The sequence below is a fragment of the Lissotriton vulgaris genome, chromosome 12, assembly GCF_964263255.1.
Source record: "Lissotriton vulgaris chromosome 12, aLisVul1.2, whole genome shotgun sequence".
Classification (NCBI taxonomy): domain Eukaryota; kingdom Metazoa; phylum Chordata; class Amphibia; order Caudata; family Salamandridae; genus Lissotriton; species Lissotriton vulgaris.
In genome coordinates, this window is record NC_141700.1 from 107117563 (window position 1) to 107138375 (window position 20813).

The window sequence follows — 20813 nt, forward strand, 5'->3', positions numbered from 1 at the left end:
CAACTACATTGGGATAGGATTAGACTCCTATACAGTCATTCTAATGTACTTACATCTGCTGCTGACAAATCACAAGAGAACTACTGCGTATTAATATTGTAACAATGATTTCCCTTATCCACATCGCTGCTGCTTGAATTTTCCCCCTGTGCTGGACAATGCAGAACAGGGTGTGGTCGTGACGGAACCATCCCGTCATCAGCACAGCTCAACCGTGACTGATGACCGAATGGTTCCGTCACCAGCATCGAAGGGGTTAACCGGTCAACTGAGCCAGAGCGGACCAATTTTTATACTGTGCAAATGTATACATGGAAACGCTAGTATACTTCCAGGATGTTTGCAGAACTCTACCTCCTCTATGTATGATATTGTTTATATAAAAAAAAAACAAAGATATCTTTTTTTTAAAGTAATGTTTGCATGCTGTGAAGGACTGCTGCCAGGCTGGCATGGGAAAGACAACATTGGGGTCGAGAGAGGAGTGAGGAATTAGGAGAATCAGTCTGGGGGCGTGGGTGCAAAAACTACACGCTGGGAAGACAAGGGCAACGTGCGTCAGGCAGGGAAGGAACCATAGCATGGCGGTGGGGAAGGACACAGTCTGATGGAGACCCCACAATTGAAGAGAAGGACTTAATGATGCCACATTTTAAAGTAATTGTCAATAGAGCGGTGAGAGAAGAGACCGCACAGGGGAGCGAAAGAATACACCACATTTGGTAAATACATAACACTGGATGGAGAAGGAGACATTAAACTGGAGATGCAAAGACAAGACCTGTAGTCTTCTTACTTTTTCACTCCCTCGTGGTTCTCAATCTTGCTAATGATCCTGATGTTCTTGCCCTGCTCACCAAGCACTTTCCTGATTGACAAGACATCCTGTGCTTTGCGAATGAAGGATGCAAAGACCATATCCACCCCCTGTTCAAGGCCAAAATGAAGATCTGTGATGTCCCGTTCAGAAAGAGCTGGGAGGTCCACCTCAGCACCAGGCAGGTTCACCCCCTTCCTGCTGCACAGTACCCCACCATTCTCCACCTCGGTCAAGCAGTAATTGCGACCTAAAAGAATAGGAAAATGTATGGAGTGTATTGAGGTTCAAGACACAAAAAAAAAACTTTAAATAAATACAATCCAAAATGATTTCTTCAGAGAGGGCTTTCCAATGTAACCTTCGAGCATCACACAGTGACAAAAATAGAATGGACATCAATCGCTATGCAGAATAACTGTTGTGCAAAACAAATACCAAGAAACATGCAAATACTTTGTGGTAAGCTAAAGAGGTCACATAATTGGCTGTTGTATCCTATTAGCTATCTCTATACAAAGTCAATTTAATATTACGAAATATCGTGAAACACAGCTGTATTGAAATAGTCTGTATGTACCACTGGCCAAAACGACCACTCAGTTGTAGGCTCATCCTCAAAACAAGCCGTATTCTGCAGGGACAGGTTAAGAATCGTGGCAAGGCTGACTTAACCTACCATCTTTACGAGGCCAGTAAAAGGAGTAATATAATATAAAACATCAGTTACAATGAAATGGTTACTAACATGTAGGTGTAGTTTTGCAGCTTGAAGAATTTTCTGTATTCAAATGCTGTGCATTATTCCGCCACCTAGTGGCTGGGTCTGGAATTCTCAGATTTTATTTGTAGTCCTTTTTCATTAGGTCTCGCCTACGCAGCGCGTATGCGCTGCTTAGGAAAAATACTTTTAGCCATTGCTACACTTTCAGGCAAACACGTGCATGCGCTGCATTGCTTCCAATGGCTACGCGTGCACGTTTGGCAATTCCCTTGCTGGAGCGAGCAGCGGCGCCATATGTTAGAAATTATGGTTGTTGCTCGCTCCCGCAAGGGAAACTGCTGCAGGCCCCCTCCTCCCCCTGCTGCCACGCGAGGCGCGCACGCTTGTTTTTCTCATTGTGTGACACTTAAAAAATTAGCTACCACGTGCTCTCCATGGCCCCATTCATTTTGTGTAATATTGTTAAACATTCCTTGTCCATTTTATAGCCCCGAAGGAGGTGATTGTATTGAAAGCATTTAAAGAAGGGGACGGGCACTTCAGACATGGAGGCATTCGCAGGTGTGGACACCGGCAAAACTAGTCAGTGGGGGCCCTGCTATGGCCGCGCCTCCTGTTTAACACCACATACCGTAATGTTTAATAATGTTCTCCATTATATCATTGGGAACGCATTAAGACCCAGGCGGTAGACAGGGTCAGCGAGAGGTCCAGAACACGGACAACCTTTAATAGCATGAATCAGTAAATATTTTTTTTCCTCATCTCCTTTAAGCGGGGGGCTGTGCCAAGCTACCCGGTGCACTCCTGCAATTTACAGCTGGTGAAAAATGACCCATTTCTTGTATGGAGGCATAAGAGATTGGAGATCTTACCTTTTTCCTGAAACATAATTAAAGTATGGACGATTAAAAGTCGGTATATGTCCCCGCTGGCGGAAGGCAGGGTTCTGCTCTTACCGTGATGGTTTCTGCCGAGGGGGGCAGATGGGGAAACAGTGGCCTGATCAAGTCAGCAGTTGGCTTTCCATCACTGCTCCCTTGCTGAACTCCAGGCTGTTCCTTGGCAAGGAACCCCATTCCAAGGACCGTATTATTTCTAGTCTTCATGCAGAAAGGCAACAAACGCATTAAAAGAAATATGAACACATTTCCAGGGTTCATGGGCAGCTGGGTTTGAGGGGTACACAGTGGATTCAGGCGGGTTTGTCAGTGATGTGTCTGTTTCTGGTGCAGTGTACAGGGCACAGAAGTGTGAGGGGTTCAATGCACATCCCTGTAGGCTGTGTATTGTTAACCAACAGGGGATGCAGTAATTTTATTCGCTTGCATTAAGTGTCTGAAGCACCACTGAGTGGAATGTGCACACCACCCATTCCCCATTGATGGAACAAGACGAGTGCTCTGAAAATGTGGAGCCACGTTTTTAGCGTCCACAAAAAAGGCACTGGGGCTGTATTGTATTCGAAATAAGTAAAGCATTTCTCCTCCTCCAAGAAAGACACAAACACCTGCCTCCCTCATGAAACAAAATCACAAACTGCGTTTATTAGGTACGTGTAAAAAGACATTTATCTGGTGTTCCGGTAGAAAATATGCAGTTCCATGGAAGGGAATCAGATTAGAAGATATACAGTTTCAAGTGGTGAAAACAAATAAAATATACTTTAGATTGGATAGAACTCAAAACCAGCTCCCTGCTTGAGAACAATCTCCACGAGAAAAATAAAAAATATATACATTTTCAATGGAGACAGGGAGAACACACACTACCAGATGACCACAATGCTTTGTATTTCTGTAGGTTTTAGATATTGTTGACGGGAAACTGCGCTGGTCAAATCGAATCCACGCAGTGCACGCATAACAGTGCAAACGTTTATCACGAATGTGGAAGGGTGATTCTTAATCAGGCTACAAGCAAAATCTAAGAGTATGCAAACTTTAGTGATGGGTGTTCACTGATATATTTATTAATTTTAAGCAAACATTCAGATTGACAATGCCATGACCTAAAGGCCGTGCCACTTTATTTAATTTCACTGTTAACCAAAGAGAATATCCCTCAACGATGTTCAATAAACATTGAGACACCTTTCGGCCTCTGGGACGAAGGAATGAAATATTCGATGTTCCATTGAAACAACAATACAGTGGTAGAAGAAGGACCTGGCCTACAGCAGCGAGATATGCTTGTGACCTCCCCAGAATTCTTTGCAGACATTTTGGACAATAGTTGTTTTAATATGGTGAAGCACGCATTTTATTAGTTTCAAACGTGTATATTGTGGCAGTTGTTTCAAGCTCCTGGGGCGGATGTGTTGTATCATTGTGTCGAAGCACCAGGTAAAGAATGGAAGCTGAGCAAAGGGGGAACCCCATTATAGATTTCGAAGGAAAAGACAACATATGCACTTGTGTTGTCCTCTCATTGTTTCAGTAATGAGAACCAATCAAAACAAAGCGCCTGTATTGGGTGCACGTGCCCGAGACACAGGGTGCACAATGCTGCCCTGAAAAGGACGAATGTTTCATGAGGGGGTCTCGTGCAGAGCTCTCTTCTGACGGACTCGAAGCATGAAATGCGAAGGGCTGTACGCAAGTTAAAAATGGCCCACTGGGACGGTTTTTCAGCTGGATGAATGTTTTCTTTTTGTATCTGCTATCATCTGAATTGCCAGTGGCTTGGTTTCATGCAGCTCCAACACAGTCAGAGAGGAGCCCAGGAATAAAACATTCAACAGAAGAAAAGGCTAGCCTGAGAAACATGTTAAAACATCCACCCATCCTCAGTCTTTCCAGATACTTCGTGATAAACCACAAAGTAAACATCTCTGAAATGTGAGTGTTTAAGGGCCTTTGCCCAGTCAGTGGCTACAGAGGATTTTCCATGGATGGGGTCTATCCCGAACTCTTTTCCCTTGTCACATAAAAATATTTGTGCGTGGCTTAACACGCCTGGGCATCGTTGCGTGGGTTAAACACTAGGCACAATGCAATGAAACCAATATATACTTGTGGCATACCCCTGAGGGCAGGATGGGACGTCCCGGTCAGAGCTGCCGACTTTGGAACTGGGTAACCAGGTACAAGTCCCTGCATCGGCTTAACATCATGTGTGGTCTGGGCAAATTAATTACCTTCACCTAGCCTAAAAAGTGACCTGACCTGGAGTAATTTAGGTGCTTTTTATATAAAGCGCTCTAATCCCCTTGGGACGAGTTCACGCTATATAAAAGTGCATAAAAGACGCAGTTAGTGAAACATGTAGTACCCCTGGTGAGGCCGGTGTAATCAGCCTGTTTGGCTCCAGCTAACCGCTCACAGGAAAATCAGAAAGGAACACCCGATGTGGGACATGCTGATAGAATATGTAATAGTAGCAGCAGCTGTTAATTCAATATTTAGTATCTCATATAATGATTATTGCAGGAGTTTATTAATAGTAGTAGTAGCAGCGATGGTAGCATCAGTTGTAGCAAGAGCATTATTGTTCATGGTAACAGCAGTGGCATTATTATGACTTTATAGACTGCCACCGTTGGAAAATACACTAGTAGAATGTTGCAAGTTCCCGACGCTCTTGCGTTCCTTGCACTTTTCTACGCATGTGCGTACACACTTTGGCTCACGAGCAACCATGCGCTTGACTGGGCCCCTGTCCCACAAATGAGGGCACTGTACTGTACCTCTTATCGGAGCGTCTCCCTCACTGCCCTGCGTCACGTCAGCGCCTCTGCCCCCCCTGCAAACACCTCAGATGTGCCACAAAGCTGACCAGATAGCGCCCCTTTCAAGTCCTGCGTTATCTGCGCCATGCCCTTTTCTTTCCGGATGAGAACAAGCAGATAGCTTCTAGGAATGCCACGTGGACGGGACTTGTATGCAGAAGGGCAAAAATAACTGGGCCGCGGAAGTGGTGTTATTATACATACAATTTGATATATTCACTCAAAATCAAATAATCGATGTGGTCACCTGCAGGTCACCAATCACCTTCCCTGCCAGTGGAATAAGATTTAGAGAGTGCTCCTCACTATCTCTGTTCTCGAAAAAGATTAACCTTACGTCCCTATCCCAGAACATCCATTTTAATTACGAGCCGCATCCGAGCGAACCCCAAAAGGACTGACCTATCTCCGAATTATACAGGGAGGGCCGCAGATTACAGAGTACTTGATGCGTCCTAGCATCAGAGGGAGCAGAATTCACAAAATGTATTGCAGCATTTGTGTCCAGAGCGCTGCCGGAAGGTGGAAAAGGCCATGCATTTATAGAGCATAAAAAAAGACAAAAAGCGCAAAATTAAAAATGCATTTTCATGAAGGGTGCTAGGAAAGGGCAAGTAACCACAACACTCTTAGTGGACTGATATCCAAATATATAGGTGTTGGAGCGACCTTCCTTATTTCCATGTTCTCCACACAACCACACACATCACTAAAATCCATACAGTTGGACCAAGCGTCAGTGAAGGACACGCGTAGGGCCGATCACCCGGATGCCTTACTCCCTCATTGGGACTGATGCAGCGATCAACGAAAAATCTCCATGAAATTAATACTAATTGAACTATTGAAATTGTTTGAAACATATTTGAAATGTACAAATAGCAACCTAAATGTCCTTTAATCATAATGTATAGTTTTAGAAAGAGTCCATCTCACTTTTATGCACAGATCATTTTTTAAGTCTGGCTTGACAGCGTATTGTCGGCTTACCCAGGGTTACAACTTCTTAAAATATACTGAGTGGTCTTTAGCTCCACCCAGAGCAGTAAACTCTATTAGCTCTTGCTGTTGGGTATTCCATTTCACCTCCTACGGAGGGCTTGCTTTGCAATGCATTAGGGGACTATTTTACATTTTATGAGTACAGTGAATCATTGCACAATCAACTAAACTATTTATCTCATAGTTTCATTATAAACAGAAACCACCACCTTTTTAGGTCTCGCCTGAGCCAGCGCATGCGTTGCTCTGGCAAGACTTTTAGTAAGTGGGCTTTAGAAAATGCTACCATGGCCTAGAGCTTATGGTTAAGTGTGCGGACATGCGCTTATGAGCAGAGGCGCCATCTGGCTTTCCCCCTCGCTCGACCCGTTTTGGTCGCGCTTAAACTCCCTCCACCTCCCTCACCACAGAGCACGTCTTTCAACTTTCAGCCCGGCCGCGCTGTGAGGCACTTCTTCGATAGGTAATAAGTTAAAGTTGAGGTGTATTAGCCATCCTATTCCAGCAAATTCCTGCTTTACTCGTATGTAGAGATGGCAGTAATGCTGGCAATGTGCTTGTACTATCAGATCGTTCTGCTGAATAAACCGATTTGCATTTCCCTCTTTATTTTTCTTGAAAAAGCTTTTTCTGCCAGTCGTTCAGTGCAGTGGTCTGCAAGAGCTAGCTCCGCTTCCAAATCCACTCTTAAATTGCCAAACTTTGGAGTTTTTCGCGGGATCTGGTCATGTTCACCAGAGTAAAAATTATACAAGATTGAAATGCATATATTTGCACCGGATGGCATCACTGCCAAAGTAGTCAGCAAAAAGTCTTGCGCCGTTTTGGGAGCCTCAGAGCATGGTGGTATTGGGGCTTTGCCACATAGATGGCGGCTGCCTTGAAATAACCATCAACACTACTCAGTCTTTTTTTTCTCAGAGAAAACCATCAACTCTTGAGCACGTCTTGACTGTGCTATAATTGCAGTTTTGATGCTTATTATATCGGTACGTGCCGCCTTGTCTGCGAAATTATAATGGCTAAATTAGAACGGAGGCAAAAACAACAGTTGATGAACAGAATGCAGAATAATATCATACATTCACCCCAGTACAGAGATCTGGACATAAATCCATCGTTTTTTTGCTCACCATGCCATTCCAGTTTGAACCCAGCCATATGCAAATCAGTCTTGACCCTGTGCCCCATGGGAACAGTCCAGTCCGAACTGTCAAAGAACTGCTGAAGAAGCAGATTTACATTTTCCTCTTTATTTTTCTTGAAAAAGCTTTTTCTGCCAGTCGTTCAGTGCAGTGGTCTGCAAGAGCCAGCACCGCTTCCAAATCCACTCATAAATTGCCAAGCTTTGGTGTTTTCGCGGGATCTGGTCATGTTCATCAGAGGAAAAAATAATCATACAAGATTGAAATGCATATATTTGCACCGGATGGCATCACTGCCAAAGTAGTCAGCAAAAAGTCTGGCGCAGTTTTGGGAGCCTCAGAGCATGGTGGTATTGGGGCTTTGCCACGTAGATGGCGGCTACCTTGAAATAACCATCATCACTACTCAGTATTTTTTTTCTGAGAAAACCAGCATCTCTTGAGCACGTCTTGACTGTGCTACAATCAGTTTTGATGCTTATTATATCCATACATGCCGCCCTTTTCTGCAAAATTATAATGGCTAAATTATAATAGAGAATATGGATCATGCAGGGGAATATTTTACACAATCAAAAAAAAAATGTGTTCTAAAGATTTAATTACGGCTCTGGTGTATTTCTATTTGGATGCATATCTTGATCTTACAGAAAAGGTGGCTGGAGGGGGTAAACATGCATTGTTGAATAAAAGTGCTTTTCGTAGAAGAGATTCTGATGCCACTTATACCTGCCTAAACCTTTTAATTGCATGGTTATGGCGAAAACAAAAACAAACTGTTCTGAAGTTTTCGTGTGTACGTTGGGTCTTCTCTTTCTAGAATATTGCCCACATCATTTTCAGATTTAAGTTTAGAATTGTGACCCTACAAGCAAATCTGATCTGAGTGCCCTGACTCACCATCCACTTTACCGGCTGTGTAGACCCGAAGTGAAGCCCTGTCCCTTCTCCAACTCGCTTCTCCTGCTTCCAGATTGCACCTCTCGACAAAATCAACCGTCTATGAACAGAGCCTGAACTTTTGAACGTATACTGATGCCGTTCATGTAACAGGCTGCATTGTTCACAAGGTCAACCGAAGCCCTTGGGGGGTGAGGGAGCTAGGATCGCAGCATAAAAAAAAACAACTTTAAAGTCTAAATTGCTCAGTAACAAAACAAGCAGCTATGACTTTCTATGCTGTATTTGCATCTAAAGCAATCCACTCTACTATGGTAGAAGTGAAGGAATTGAGAAGAATCCGTGGACTTATTTCCCATCTTTCATACCTTACTTTCAAAGGGCGGCCTTCCAAAGCGGTGGCTTCATTTACACAATCTGCTCCTCTTAAACACACGTCAGATACTTGGTGTAGCGGGTGCTCAGTCACTTACGTATCCAGTGAACTGTCAAAAAATTAAGACAAACCATAATCTAATGTTTATTCCTCCTACCTGGTCCCGTACTGATGAATACAAAACGTCTCTTGGCCTTTGTGGGGTGCAAAAGCAGAGTAACTGCATCGTGCTGCTGTGCACTGTGTAACTTGTACAACATAACCTGCTGTGAGTTAAGGGGAAATGCATAAAGTGGGCCCCGTTTGACTTGTCCGAAGCGTGGACCTACACCCATTATTGAAAAACTACTGCCATAAGTGTATTTAATATGTGCTTGCGAGGGCAAGCACATGTGCTACAGTTATGGTTTTGTTGTATAGCTGTGTGGTCAACAAGAAGGGACTTCCCCTCCTACCAAATCAAAAAAATAAAGCACAGTACACATAGGTACTAAAGGTTTTGCCTTGGTGAAATGTTTTAGACGTGTTTCATTCACTTCGGTGTCATGAGAGGCCATAGCCATCTGAATGACAACACATACTTTGAAAAGGGGTGTTTTCAAAACGTGCATTACTGTGCACACTACTCCTGCAAAAGGCACAGTATCTTTCTGCTTGATCATTTTATGACTTTGAAACATTGATCAGTTTGATCTCCTCAACCCTCATCAATCAGGCTTCCGAGCAGGACACAGTACTGAAACTGCAATGACTCACATAATGGACGACGCCCTTCAAATCCTAGATCAAGGTGATACCTGCCTCCTCATCCTTCTTGATCTCTCTTCAGCATTCGACACTGTTAAACATGAGAATTTACTCGATCTTTTGAACACAAGAATGGGTCTATCTGGGACTGTTCTCAAGTGGTTCACCTCCTTTTTACACAACAGGTCGCAGAAATTCAAGAGTAACAACCTGATGTCCTCGTCAATACCCGTTTCGTTAGGCGTCCCCCAAGGATCCTCCCCATCACCAACTTTGTTCAACCTAGTTATGGAACCTCTCACCACCTTGCTACAAGCATCCAATGTACTTTTTCACATGTACGCAGATGACACCCAACTAGATCTCAAATTACAATCCCCCAATGACATCTTACTCCTGAACTCATCTATCAGAAGCACCCAATCCTGGCTTGCTGATAATCATCTCAAATTCAATGCTCTGAAAACAGAATTCCTTCTGATCTCACCTCCCACGAAGATCTCCACCACGTAAACCTGGCTTAAACAGCTAACTGCACTCAATGTCCAACCCACCATAGTGGATTCAGCAAAATCCCTAGGCATAACTCTCGACTCCAATCTCAACATGCAGCATCATATCAGCAAGGCTACTAAGGGAGCTAACTTCCAAATCAATACCCTGAGGAAACTTAAACCTTTCCTACCAGCCAAAGACTTCCAAACGGCAGTACAAGTACTAGTAATCCCGCGAATTGAATACGGCAGCATCGCCCTCTGCGGTCTCCCGTTAACCACTACTGCACCCCTAAGCTTCTCTAAACGCTGCAGCGAGACTCATCACTGGGTCAAAAAAAACACTCGCATATCTCCCCTGACTTGAAATCCTTGAACTGGCTGCCTTTTGAAGCCAGAATACATCTGAAAATCGCCTGCATGACACAAGGCTGTACACCTGAGCTCTCCCGGATACCTCACTCAGAAGCTGTCAATCTCTGGCGGCTCTAGGAACACTAGAGGCACAAACAATCTTCTGCTAAAACCTCGAAGATTCCGGAAGGAAAAAACTTATAAACGCTCTCTCAGGAATGGCACCCAGGATCTGGAACTCACTCCCTCCTGAAACCAGGCTCATCTCCTCCATCACACTTTAAGAAAGAAGTAAAAGCTATTCTCATGGCCAAATACACTTGACCTAGTAACGTGGATCTGTAAAGACTCTACACCGATCTGTATTATTCTGCTCGAACTCTACGACTATGTGTTTCACCTGTATTATTGACTTAACTGATTATCTATGCACACATTTATCTGTAATATTTGCGTTTTTTGATGTACCTGTTCTACTTTGCTCCCTCACGTACCTACCCATTTCACTTATTACGTTTAATTTCACTCTCTTGTTGGTATTCCCGGCTTTGTAAAGCGCTCTGATATCTGCAAAGATCTTGTTCGCGCTACATAAAACTTTCAAAATAAATAAATAAATAAACAGACTGGTGTATCAGAGAATACTTAGCTGTATGTGGAGTGAATGTGGATTTAATTTTTTTAGGTACACGTTCCTGCTATATATTTCGTCGTCTGAGTGAGTTTAAACTTAGTGTGAAAGTTGCGCATTAAAACGTGATGTCCAGAACAACGCTTCTGCATACCTCTCAATCAAAAACAAGCATTGGCATAGCCAATCAGTCTCGCCTTGGGGACATAAGTGTTTAGCCATGCATCAGTTGGTGTTGCACCAAGGATATTGTGCTGGATAACCAAACACTTATAAGGTCCCAAAGGCGAGACCTATTGGCTATGCCAATGCTTGTTTTTTGTTGGGCATCAATGGATCTCCCATTTGGGCGTTTCCTCGGACGTTGTATGCCCTTCTCCGGAAGCTCCCACTTACTCGCCTTCAGATTTTTTTGGGTGTATGCTTGCTTATTTCATCTTCTAGGTGGGTGTATGGCTTTTGAATTCTCTTCAAGCTGCAAAACTACTCCTACAGGTAAGAAACCATTTCGGTTTGCAGTATTAAAAGTTTCTGAATTCACATGCTGTGCACAGATTTTGTAGCAGTTGTCAATTTCATAGAGAATGGGTTGAAGATGAGATTTCTAAACAGAAGTTTGTCTTGAGATTCCTTGTTTATTTGGAGGTCTATGCAGTGATGCTTTGGGAACGTGTGTATTGATAACCACGTAGCTGCCATACAGATGTTCTGTAAGGGTAGATTTGCTAGAAAGGCAATGGTTGCTCCTTTCTTCCTGGTGTGTACTTTTGGGGCAGAGTTTAGTTTTATCCTTGCACTTGTGTGACAAAATTGAACGGTTTGCGAGATCCATCTGGCAAGGCATTTAGTTACTGGTTCCCACATTGTCTGTAAAGGAAACCAATAGTTACTTTGTTTTCCAGCTGGTCTTTGTTGCATCACTAAAGTACATGATCGCTTGTCTTGCATCCAGCGTACATAATATTTTCTCCGCTTGATTCTTTGGCTTTTGGAAAAAGCTTGGAATTTGTATTGTTCAATTTATGTGGAAGTGATAAATCACCTTTGGTAAGAATTGCGATCTGCTTTCATGACTATTTGGTCAGTTAGGACCAGTAAATATGGTTCTTGTATTGTGAGTGCAAGTATTTTACTCACCCTGCAAAGTGATGTTCTAGCCACCAGAAATGTGGGCTTCCGTGTGAGCAGTTTTAATGTGGCCTTGTGTAAAGGCTCAGAGGTGCCTTCTTTAGTTGAGTTAGCACTACATTTAGATTCAGGTGTGTGCTGGTACCCGTCTTGGTGGTGCAATTCTCTTTGATCCCTCCAAATTATGCTTTATTACTCGTGTTGTGAAGTAAGTTCTTCCTATCTGACCCCCACGTGTAAGCCACAATTGCAGCTACATGTACCTTTAAGGATGCATACATCAGCTTGCAGTCCAGTAGGTAAGATTTTAGCACAGTTGCGCGTTTAGTTTTTTCCATAATAATCCCATTTACCGACAACAATGTGCATTTATTCTATTTGGCCATGTAACACTTTCTTGTTGTGGACTTTCTTTCTTCACTGAAAACAGCCATTATGTTCTTCGAGAGACCCAGATGTCTGAATCCTAATCTTCAGGAACCAGGCTGCCAGAATCCGTTTCTGGGAGTAGAACCCTCCCCTCTTCAATTGACAGTAGGTCTTGTTGTCTTGACCATCTCAGAATGCTGCCCAGCCCTATTTTTATTAGTTCCGAAAACAACATTTGCATCGCTCACTGAGGGGCAATTAGCATTAGTGTTATTTTGCTTAGTCTGCATTTTTTGTTCACTGTTCGGTGGTAAAAGCGTATGCAAATATCCCTGATCAGTCTATCGACAGAGCATTCCACAGGGATTGGTGGTGTATCTGTCTAGATGCAATGTTTTGGCATTTTGCGTTCTTTGGGGTTGCGAATAAGTCGACCTCTGGAGTTCCCCAACCCCAAAATATCTGTTTGAGTACCGTTTAATTGAGTTCCCATTCGTGGGAGCATGATGCTAGTCTACTCAATCAGCCCGCTTCTACAAGGACCTGATCTGGTAGATTAACTGCGGTTAGATCTGGAAGTGGGCAGTGCGGAGACAGACCGATTTCTTGGGCCAGCCTCCATAGGGCAAAGCTTCGAGTCCCTCCCTGCTTGTTGATGTAGAACATTTTAGTGGTATGGTCTGGTTGGATTAATATTGTTCTCCCCAACAGTTCTTTCTGAAAGGCTTTTAAGGCTAGGAACACTGTCTTTCGTTCGAGACCTGGAAATGCTGGACTAAATCTGGTCCCTTCCAGACGCCTCTGATGTTGAGTGAGGCCATTTGAGCTCCCCAGCCCATATGAGAGACCTCTGTTGTAATGGTTACTGCTGGAGTTGCTTGTGCAAATTTCCTTCCTTCTGTTATATGTGATCGGTTTCACCACACCATGCCCTTCCGTAGTTTCTGCGTGACAACCACTAGATCGTCCCAACTCCATGTTGCTTGTGACCATTGGTTTTGAAACCATTCCTGAATTGGTCTCATAAGTAATCTCCCATATGGAATCAAAGGGATGCATAAGGCCATCTACCCCAACATTTCCCTCCCCAAAGTCCTCACTGTCAGAGGCTGACCCTTCTGGTAAAGGCATGTTTTTTAGTAGTGACACTATTCTCTTTTCGCTGGGATTTACTTCTGCTAGTATCAAACTGATTTTTGCTCCTATGAACAGTTTTTCTTGTTCTGGATTTGGTGAAGATTTGTCTATATTTATAGAGAGTCCCAGTGTGACGACGGTCCTCATCCCCGCTTGTATATGTGCCTTTTAGTTGGTGCAGTAGTCTGCTCTTACTAACCAATTGACCAGATAGGGATAAATATGTATCCATGGCCACTGCTTCTAGACACTTTGTAAAAACTCTTGGAGCGGATTTTATCCCAAAGGCCAGCACTCTGAACTAATAGTGAGTCTTGTTCACCACAAACTGCAAGTATTTCTTGTGTTTTGAATTTATTGGCATGTGCAAGTAAGCATCTTTTAAATCTATAGTTGCGAAGTAATCCCCTTTATGCAACTGTGGTATGAATGAGCTCTTGTAAGGCTGTTATCTTGAATCTATGTCTCTTTATAAACTGAAGGTCTTGAATCTGGCATAGATATCAGTCTACTTTAGATATTAGGAAATATGTTGAGTAATTTCCTTTTCCGATCTCTTCTCCAAACTTTTCTATTGGCCTTTTTTCCAGCAATTCCTCTACCTATTGAGTAGACGTGATGTGGTCTCATCTGAATGGACCTTTTTCTTTAGTCCCTTTGCTTGTGGTCTCTTGGCCAGTTCTATGAAATTTACAAGTTTTACAATGTTTAATAGTCCGGTGTCTTCCTCCACTCCTAAAGGAAGTACTTTTATGCTGCCTCCCATTGTTGTTGCGTGAGAGGCTGCCTGTATAGACCAAGTAATTTGATGGGGTAGTGCCTCCCCCTGTGAGGCTGTACCCTCCCCTGTGAGGCAGTACCCTCTGATGTGATCGTCCCTGAAAGGACTGGAGTCCTTACTGCTGGTGTTGAGGATGCTGCGGATTAACATAAGCTGGTACTTTGGAAGCCCTGATGAGCTGTGCTACTCTGGAAAGTGTCTCTTCCTGTAGGCCTGTGTAATGATGTAGCACCTCTCTGTAGGTTCCCCTAAATTGCAACGCTCCCATTGATTTTGCAGTTTGTGGTTTTTGTTTTAGCTGTTGCAGTGTTTCATTCACAGTGTCTCTCAAAAACCTGTTCCCCACTGAAAGGTGTACTTAGGTTGGTCGCCTTGCGCCTCTGGTTTGAATCCTGAGATTCACAGCCAAGAGTGGTGTCCTAACGATGTTTCTGCCATCATTTAACAATTTGCAGTGTCTGCTGCGTCTAATGCGTTCGCAATATTTTTACATTCCTCAGCTAGGCTTGCCTATATTGCTCTGGTAGATGTCTCATGAGCTCTGCCATCTCTTCCCAATATTAGTAATCATACCTATTAAGGAGGGCGTTGGAGTTTGCTATACACATTGAATGGATGCGCTCCTGTTGAACTTTCTGCCCATCAGATCCATCTTTTTACTCTCCTTGTCTGTGGGTAGCCCGACAGTGATGGGATATTGTCAGTCTTCTTCGCTGTGGAAGTGATGATTATCAACCAGCACCATTCCTTTAATGTATGCAGGGGGTTTTACCGCTCTGCTTGCAGCAAGCTCCTTGAATGCCTTTCTTTCCTGATCTAGTAGACTGGGTAGCACTGGTTCCTGGTTTGCGATCGTACTAAAGTCTCTATGAGGAAACATTGCATCTTCTCTTCCAGCTGAACTCCATACTATCTGCTTCTCTTCCAGCTGAACTCCATACTATCTGCAGCCTTCTATATGATTGGACTGTACATTGCAATGTCATCCAGATGTGAAGGCCTCAACAGTAAACAGTCTATTCCTTTTTCAGGGGAATCTGTCTCGATGTCATGCCATTGAGCTGTGACATATTCGGAGGCTTCGGACCCCTGAAACATTTCCAAGCCTTCTTGCTCTTCTTTGTAGTATTCCTCCTCCTCTTCCTGAGGCTCAGGTGTCATGGGAGGTTCCAATTCCTCTACCTCCTTCTAACCCTGTTCTTCTGGGCAGTTTGAAATTCCTTAAGAGAAGTGTCAAAATATTTCGTCCGGATTGACGCTGCCATTTCTGCTTCGAGGCGCCATTTTTTCCTCTTCATCTCTGCTGAGAGTTCTTTGGGGTCAAGCCTCAACGTAAATTTTCTTTTTGAAGTCGAGGAATCTTTCGATGATGTGTCATCTTCGAGCACTTTTACTCTTCCAGAGATCCCTTTTCAACGTCGAAATGTCTCGACTTAACATCCTTTGACAAAGTAGTCTTTTTGGAAGACTTGCCTTCTGCAGTGCCCCCATCGAGGGATCTGAGGGTTTTTTAGTCTCTGGGTTTGCCATCGCTCACTGATTTTCAACATCGAGGTTGGCCTTTCTGCTTTAGACTCTGGCAACTACTCTTTTTTCGGAGTTACCTGGGGTCTCTGGTCTTTGTTCATGAGAGGGTTCCCCCTTGACAATGTTTTCATCATCACCGCTCAACAGACCCGGTGTCACCAGTGGCAATGGTCATTAGTGGCAATGGGCATCATTCAGCGGTGGCAAAGGGCAATCAACTGTGACATCAATCACTGAGGGCCATGGGCATCAATCACTGAGGGCCATGGGCATCAATCACCAAGGGCCATGGGCATCAATCACCAAGGGCCATGGGCATCAATCACCAAGGGCCATGGGCATCAATCACCAAGGGCCATGGGCATCAATCACCGAGGGCCATGGGCATCAATCACCGAGGGCCATGGGCATCAATCACCAGTGGCAATGATTTTTTTTTTTTAACTCTGTATTGTTAAAAAAAAATCAGCTCAAATTGAACATAGTTCAGAATACCTTGATTCAGTGATGTAACATTCACATTCTTATCTGTTTGATCAGCCAATCATACATTACAGCATATCCGCTCAACTTGCGACCAACCTCTTCCCCGGCAGTCTTCACTCCTGCAGGGCAGGGGAGGGGTTTAGTGGGGCACATCGCACCCCTCTATATGTTATGTTATTGGAATTTATAAGAAGCGCACGATTACCCGTGGGTGTCCTGGCGCTGAGCTAGGCCTAAACATACGTTGATGCGATCAGAGAGAAAAGCCAGGTTTTCAGGCCTCTTCTGAAGAACAGATTAGCAGCATTCCTCAGGTGGAACGGCAACTCGTTCCATGCCTTGGATGTGCAGGTGATGAAGCTCCTCCCTCCCCAGCCGCCTTTCTTGAAGGTCGGTGTTTGGACCAATTTAGCACCCAGGGATCGAAGCGCCCTAACCAGGGATATACAATTTAAACCTCTGCCTCAAGTGGTTAGGGCCAATACCATTAAGGGCCTTGAAGGCTATACAGAGGGCCTTAAAACGAACCCTCTGTTTCACCGGGAGCCAATGTAGCAGAGTTAGTTCTGTTCGGACTGAGACAAATTTAGATATACCCGACAGTAGTCTAGCCGCAGCATTTTGAACTAATCTGAAGCCTATTAAGCAGTTGTTTCTGGGCGTTCAGATATATGCTATTGCAAGTCGTGACAGTACAAGGACTGGGACTACCGTCCTAAAATTGTCATCTGAAAGATAGGGTTTTATTTTCCTTAAGACTCGCAGAATCAAGAAGCAGGTGGAGACAACTGAACTGATGTGAGCACAAAAGGACAGTTTATTATCCACTATCACACTCAGGTTTTTCACTTTGGAGTAGGGTGGTTTCCCATATCTGCTGGCCACCAACCTGGAGTCCATGCATTTGTTCCAGTTTCCCCAAATCTTGGACCACTCCTGCGGGCATCCCCTCCCTTCATATATTACCCTTTCTATCTGCATGCACCAGTCCATATCGGCCTCCCAATCTCTGGGTTTAGGCACAGTGGCTCCCTTCCAAGTTCTTGCAATATTGCGTTTTACCACCACGTTGCCCAGGGTGACCCAGGTCCTTTGCTGTCAAATCCGTTGCCTCCCAAATATTAAGACGACATAACCGGGGAGTGACCTACATAGATTTCCCGCAGATTTCCCACATTTTACCTGTCACTTTACCCCAGTATGTTTGTACTATCAGGCAGTCCCAACACTGATGAAAGTATGACCCCTCTTGACCGCAGTCTCTAGGGCATAATGAGGAACTCAAGACACCCATCATAACCAACACCACACTAGTATAGTATACTGTATGCAGCTTGAGCTGGATGAGCTTGAATCTGGACCGGATCCGTAAAAACACGGCCTTGCCATGGACAGACCTCTCCAATCTTCGCCCCATTTCCCTATTGCCGCTCTTAAGCAAACTGGCCGAGAAGCATGTGAACACTCATGTGTCAAAATTCGAGGCCACAGGGGGGTCTGGACCATTATCAATCAGGGTTCAGACCCAACTACAGCACCGAATCCGCGCTCTCTCCATGGCAGATAACATCAAGATGACACAGGATAGAGGAGGCTCAATGATTCTGGTGCTGTTAGACCTGTCTGCAGCCTTCGACACGGTCACATGAGATCCTTCTCGGCCGTTTGCAGAGAGTTGGAATTGGAGGCGTAGCTCTGTCCTGGTTGGAGAGTTCTCACTGGCCACTCACAAAGTGTCAGCCTGGGCTCCCACTGTTCCACCTTTAGGGAGGTCACCAAGGGGGTTCCACAGGGCTCATATCGAAGCCCCACATTATTTAATGTGTACGTGGCCCCCCCTTGCTGACATTGTGAGAGCATACGGGTTTACTCCAGTGTCGTATGCCGACGACACCCAGCCCTTGTTCCCCTTCCAGACTCTTACCCTGGAAATTAGAACTCCTTTGCCGAGGGCATGAGAGCAGTATCCACCTGGATGGCTTCCAACTGCCTCCAGTGTAATGTCGGCAAGACAGAAGTCATGCTCTTCGGGAAAGCCAATCTCCTATGGTCACCGGATTGGTGGCCCTTAGAGCTAGGACCCGTTCCTTGCCCAACGCAATCAGTGAAAAACCTGGGAGTAAGACTGGATCAAGACCTGGTTCTAAAAGAGCATGTGAACTTAGTGACAGGATCCTGTTTCCGGACAATCGGTCTCCTAAGAAGGGTTTTTCCCTTCTTATCAGACGTTTATAGAAAGGACCCTTGTCCAGGCCCTTGTAATAAGTCGATTGGACTATTGCAATGGTCTTTTCATCTCAGCAAATGAATACATGCTCAACCGTCTTCAAGTGGCCCAAAACACTGCGGCCAGGCTGGTCCTCAATGTCCCCTCGAGAACACCATCTAGGCCCCTACTAGAACAGCTCCATTGGTTGCCCATACGTCAGCGAATCAACTTTAAGATTTGCTGCATCATACATAAGAGCCTTTATGGATCAGGCCCCCAATACCCGACTCAGAAATTCCAAATCCATAAACCGGAACGTCTTTTGCGTTCAAGCAAATCAATCCTTACTAAAAATTCCCCCCATTAAGAAGGCCAGGCAGGGCGGCCGAGCACTTTCATACATAGGACCCTCCATCTGGAATAAACTCCCTATCGGTATGAGACAAAATGCTAATCTTCTATCATTCCGGAAAGCACTCAAGACATCTCTTCTGTGAGACATAGCTCCCTATTCTACACCCACTAAAGGCACCGAATCTGGCACCATCAGCGAATCAAGCACGGAGATAGCCTTTCGGGGGTCGAGTCCAGCGCTATATAAGCAAATAAAAAAAAATTAAAAATTGCCACCTCCCGGGGGGACGCCAATGCTTCCCTCCAATCCTCATCCAAATCGCCCACCTCCTCCGCCCATTTGGCCCTGGTTTTCTCTAATACGTCAGGTATGTTATTTAATATCTTTCTATAAGTCAGTGAGATTGCTTTGTCTTTAAGATAGTCATCAAGGAGTCTATCTTCCAATGGAGAGGCAGCCGGCAAATCGGTACCCTCGGGGATAGCCCCATGCAACGCATTTCTGACTTGCAAGTATTGAAAGGTCTCTCCCACGCTCCACTCAATCACACTGGAGGTCTGCACAGGAAACCACTTTACCTCTGGCCCAAACATCTCTGACCCTCGAGAGCCCATTGAGAGCCCACGTATCAAATCTGCCAAGAGTCTCAACCGTTCGGTCTCCAGAAGGGGGGTGTCCTTCGTAATCTTATCTTGGTGTCTATGATTTTCTCGCAGGTGGCAATGGGCATAGATCTATTAGCCAATGGTTTTCAATGAACATTTATCATAGGTGGCAATGATTATTAACCCACTTATGAGATGGAATATTGATAAAGGTTGGCATTGAATATCAGAGGCAGTAATGGAAAAGGATCATATGTGGCAATGGACATCGATTACATGCATCAATGGATATCAATGAGATTGAATATCAGTCATGGACTGTAAAAAATATTGATCACTCTACATCACTGTCACATTTGTGTTGGACTGTGGCAATATCCATGCTCCTCACCAGTCAGACATCTGTGGCCCAAAAATGTTATACTTTTCTCTTCAATTACCAATTTCCTTGACGAGCAGTGATATGAGTCCATCATCCACGAAGATCCTGCCACCAACCGTAACCACCTTACAGATGTTCTTGTAGTCCACCCAGATGACCTTGTCATCACACTTGTCTTTGAAGGCATCATCTGGAGTGACCTTAACACATGAGCCCTTGACCAGTTCCACCTCAGCGTTGTCACCCTGCAAGGTAACATGAAAATAGTGAGAGTGCAGGAGGGAACAAATGAGACATTGGACAGAAGACACGCTTACTCAAGCATCCCCTCATCTGGAAAGAAGAGGAATAGTCTACAGTGAACAGGGAGATATTGCTGGATAGACTGATGCCAATGAAAGGGGACTTGTTGGGCAGTAAATTTAGTAACAAAGTTTGAGCTCGAATTTAGCATCTTGAATGTTAGAAAACAAGCTATTGAATGCGGTCCTGCCCAGCTTGGCAGGCTGAAAGGAAAGTGGTTCTCATCTTATCAATCAAGGAAGGAGAGAAAGTCACCCACTAGACTTCAAGCTCTACTGAAAAGCGGACTGGTGAAAAACGGAATAAGTTACACCTGTTAGACGGAAAAAAGCTGTAAATAGTCCCATTTCAACTGAAACAAGCATTGGCATAGCCAATAGGTCTCGCTTTTGGGACCTTTTAAGTATTTTGCCATGCAGCACATTGTCCTGGGTGCGACACCATATACTATTACTTCACGTGCCAAAAACTCCCTTCTGGACACTAGCATGAGTGTCTAGCAAACAAAAATAATTGAAAATGTACATATTAAAAATCACCAACTGAAACTAAAGGACATAAGACACCTACAATCAGCTTAATTATGGTGGTGAAAACACTGAATTTCCTTT

The 20813-nt window shown here is 44.3% G+C and overlaps 1 protein-coding gene across 4 annotated transcripts in view; it reads right to left on the minus strand.

Moving 5' to 3' along the window:
• The window catches only part of PKLR (pyruvate kinase L/R), a 73534-nt gene that overhangs the window by 14937 nt on the left and 37784 nt on the right, over positions 1 to 20813 (minus strand). For all 4 annotated transcript variants that reach the window (XM_086947400.1, XM_086947402.1, XM_086947401.1 and 1 more), the window contains exons 5-6: positions 19958 to 20144; positions 797 to 1067 (exon numbers count right to left, since the gene is read on the minus strand). In XM_086947400.1, coding sequence (XP_086803526.1) covers positions 797 to 1067; positions 19958 to 20144 — 458 coding nt within the window. The remainder of the gene's footprint in view (positions 1 to 796; positions 1068 to 19957; positions 20145 to 20813) is intronic.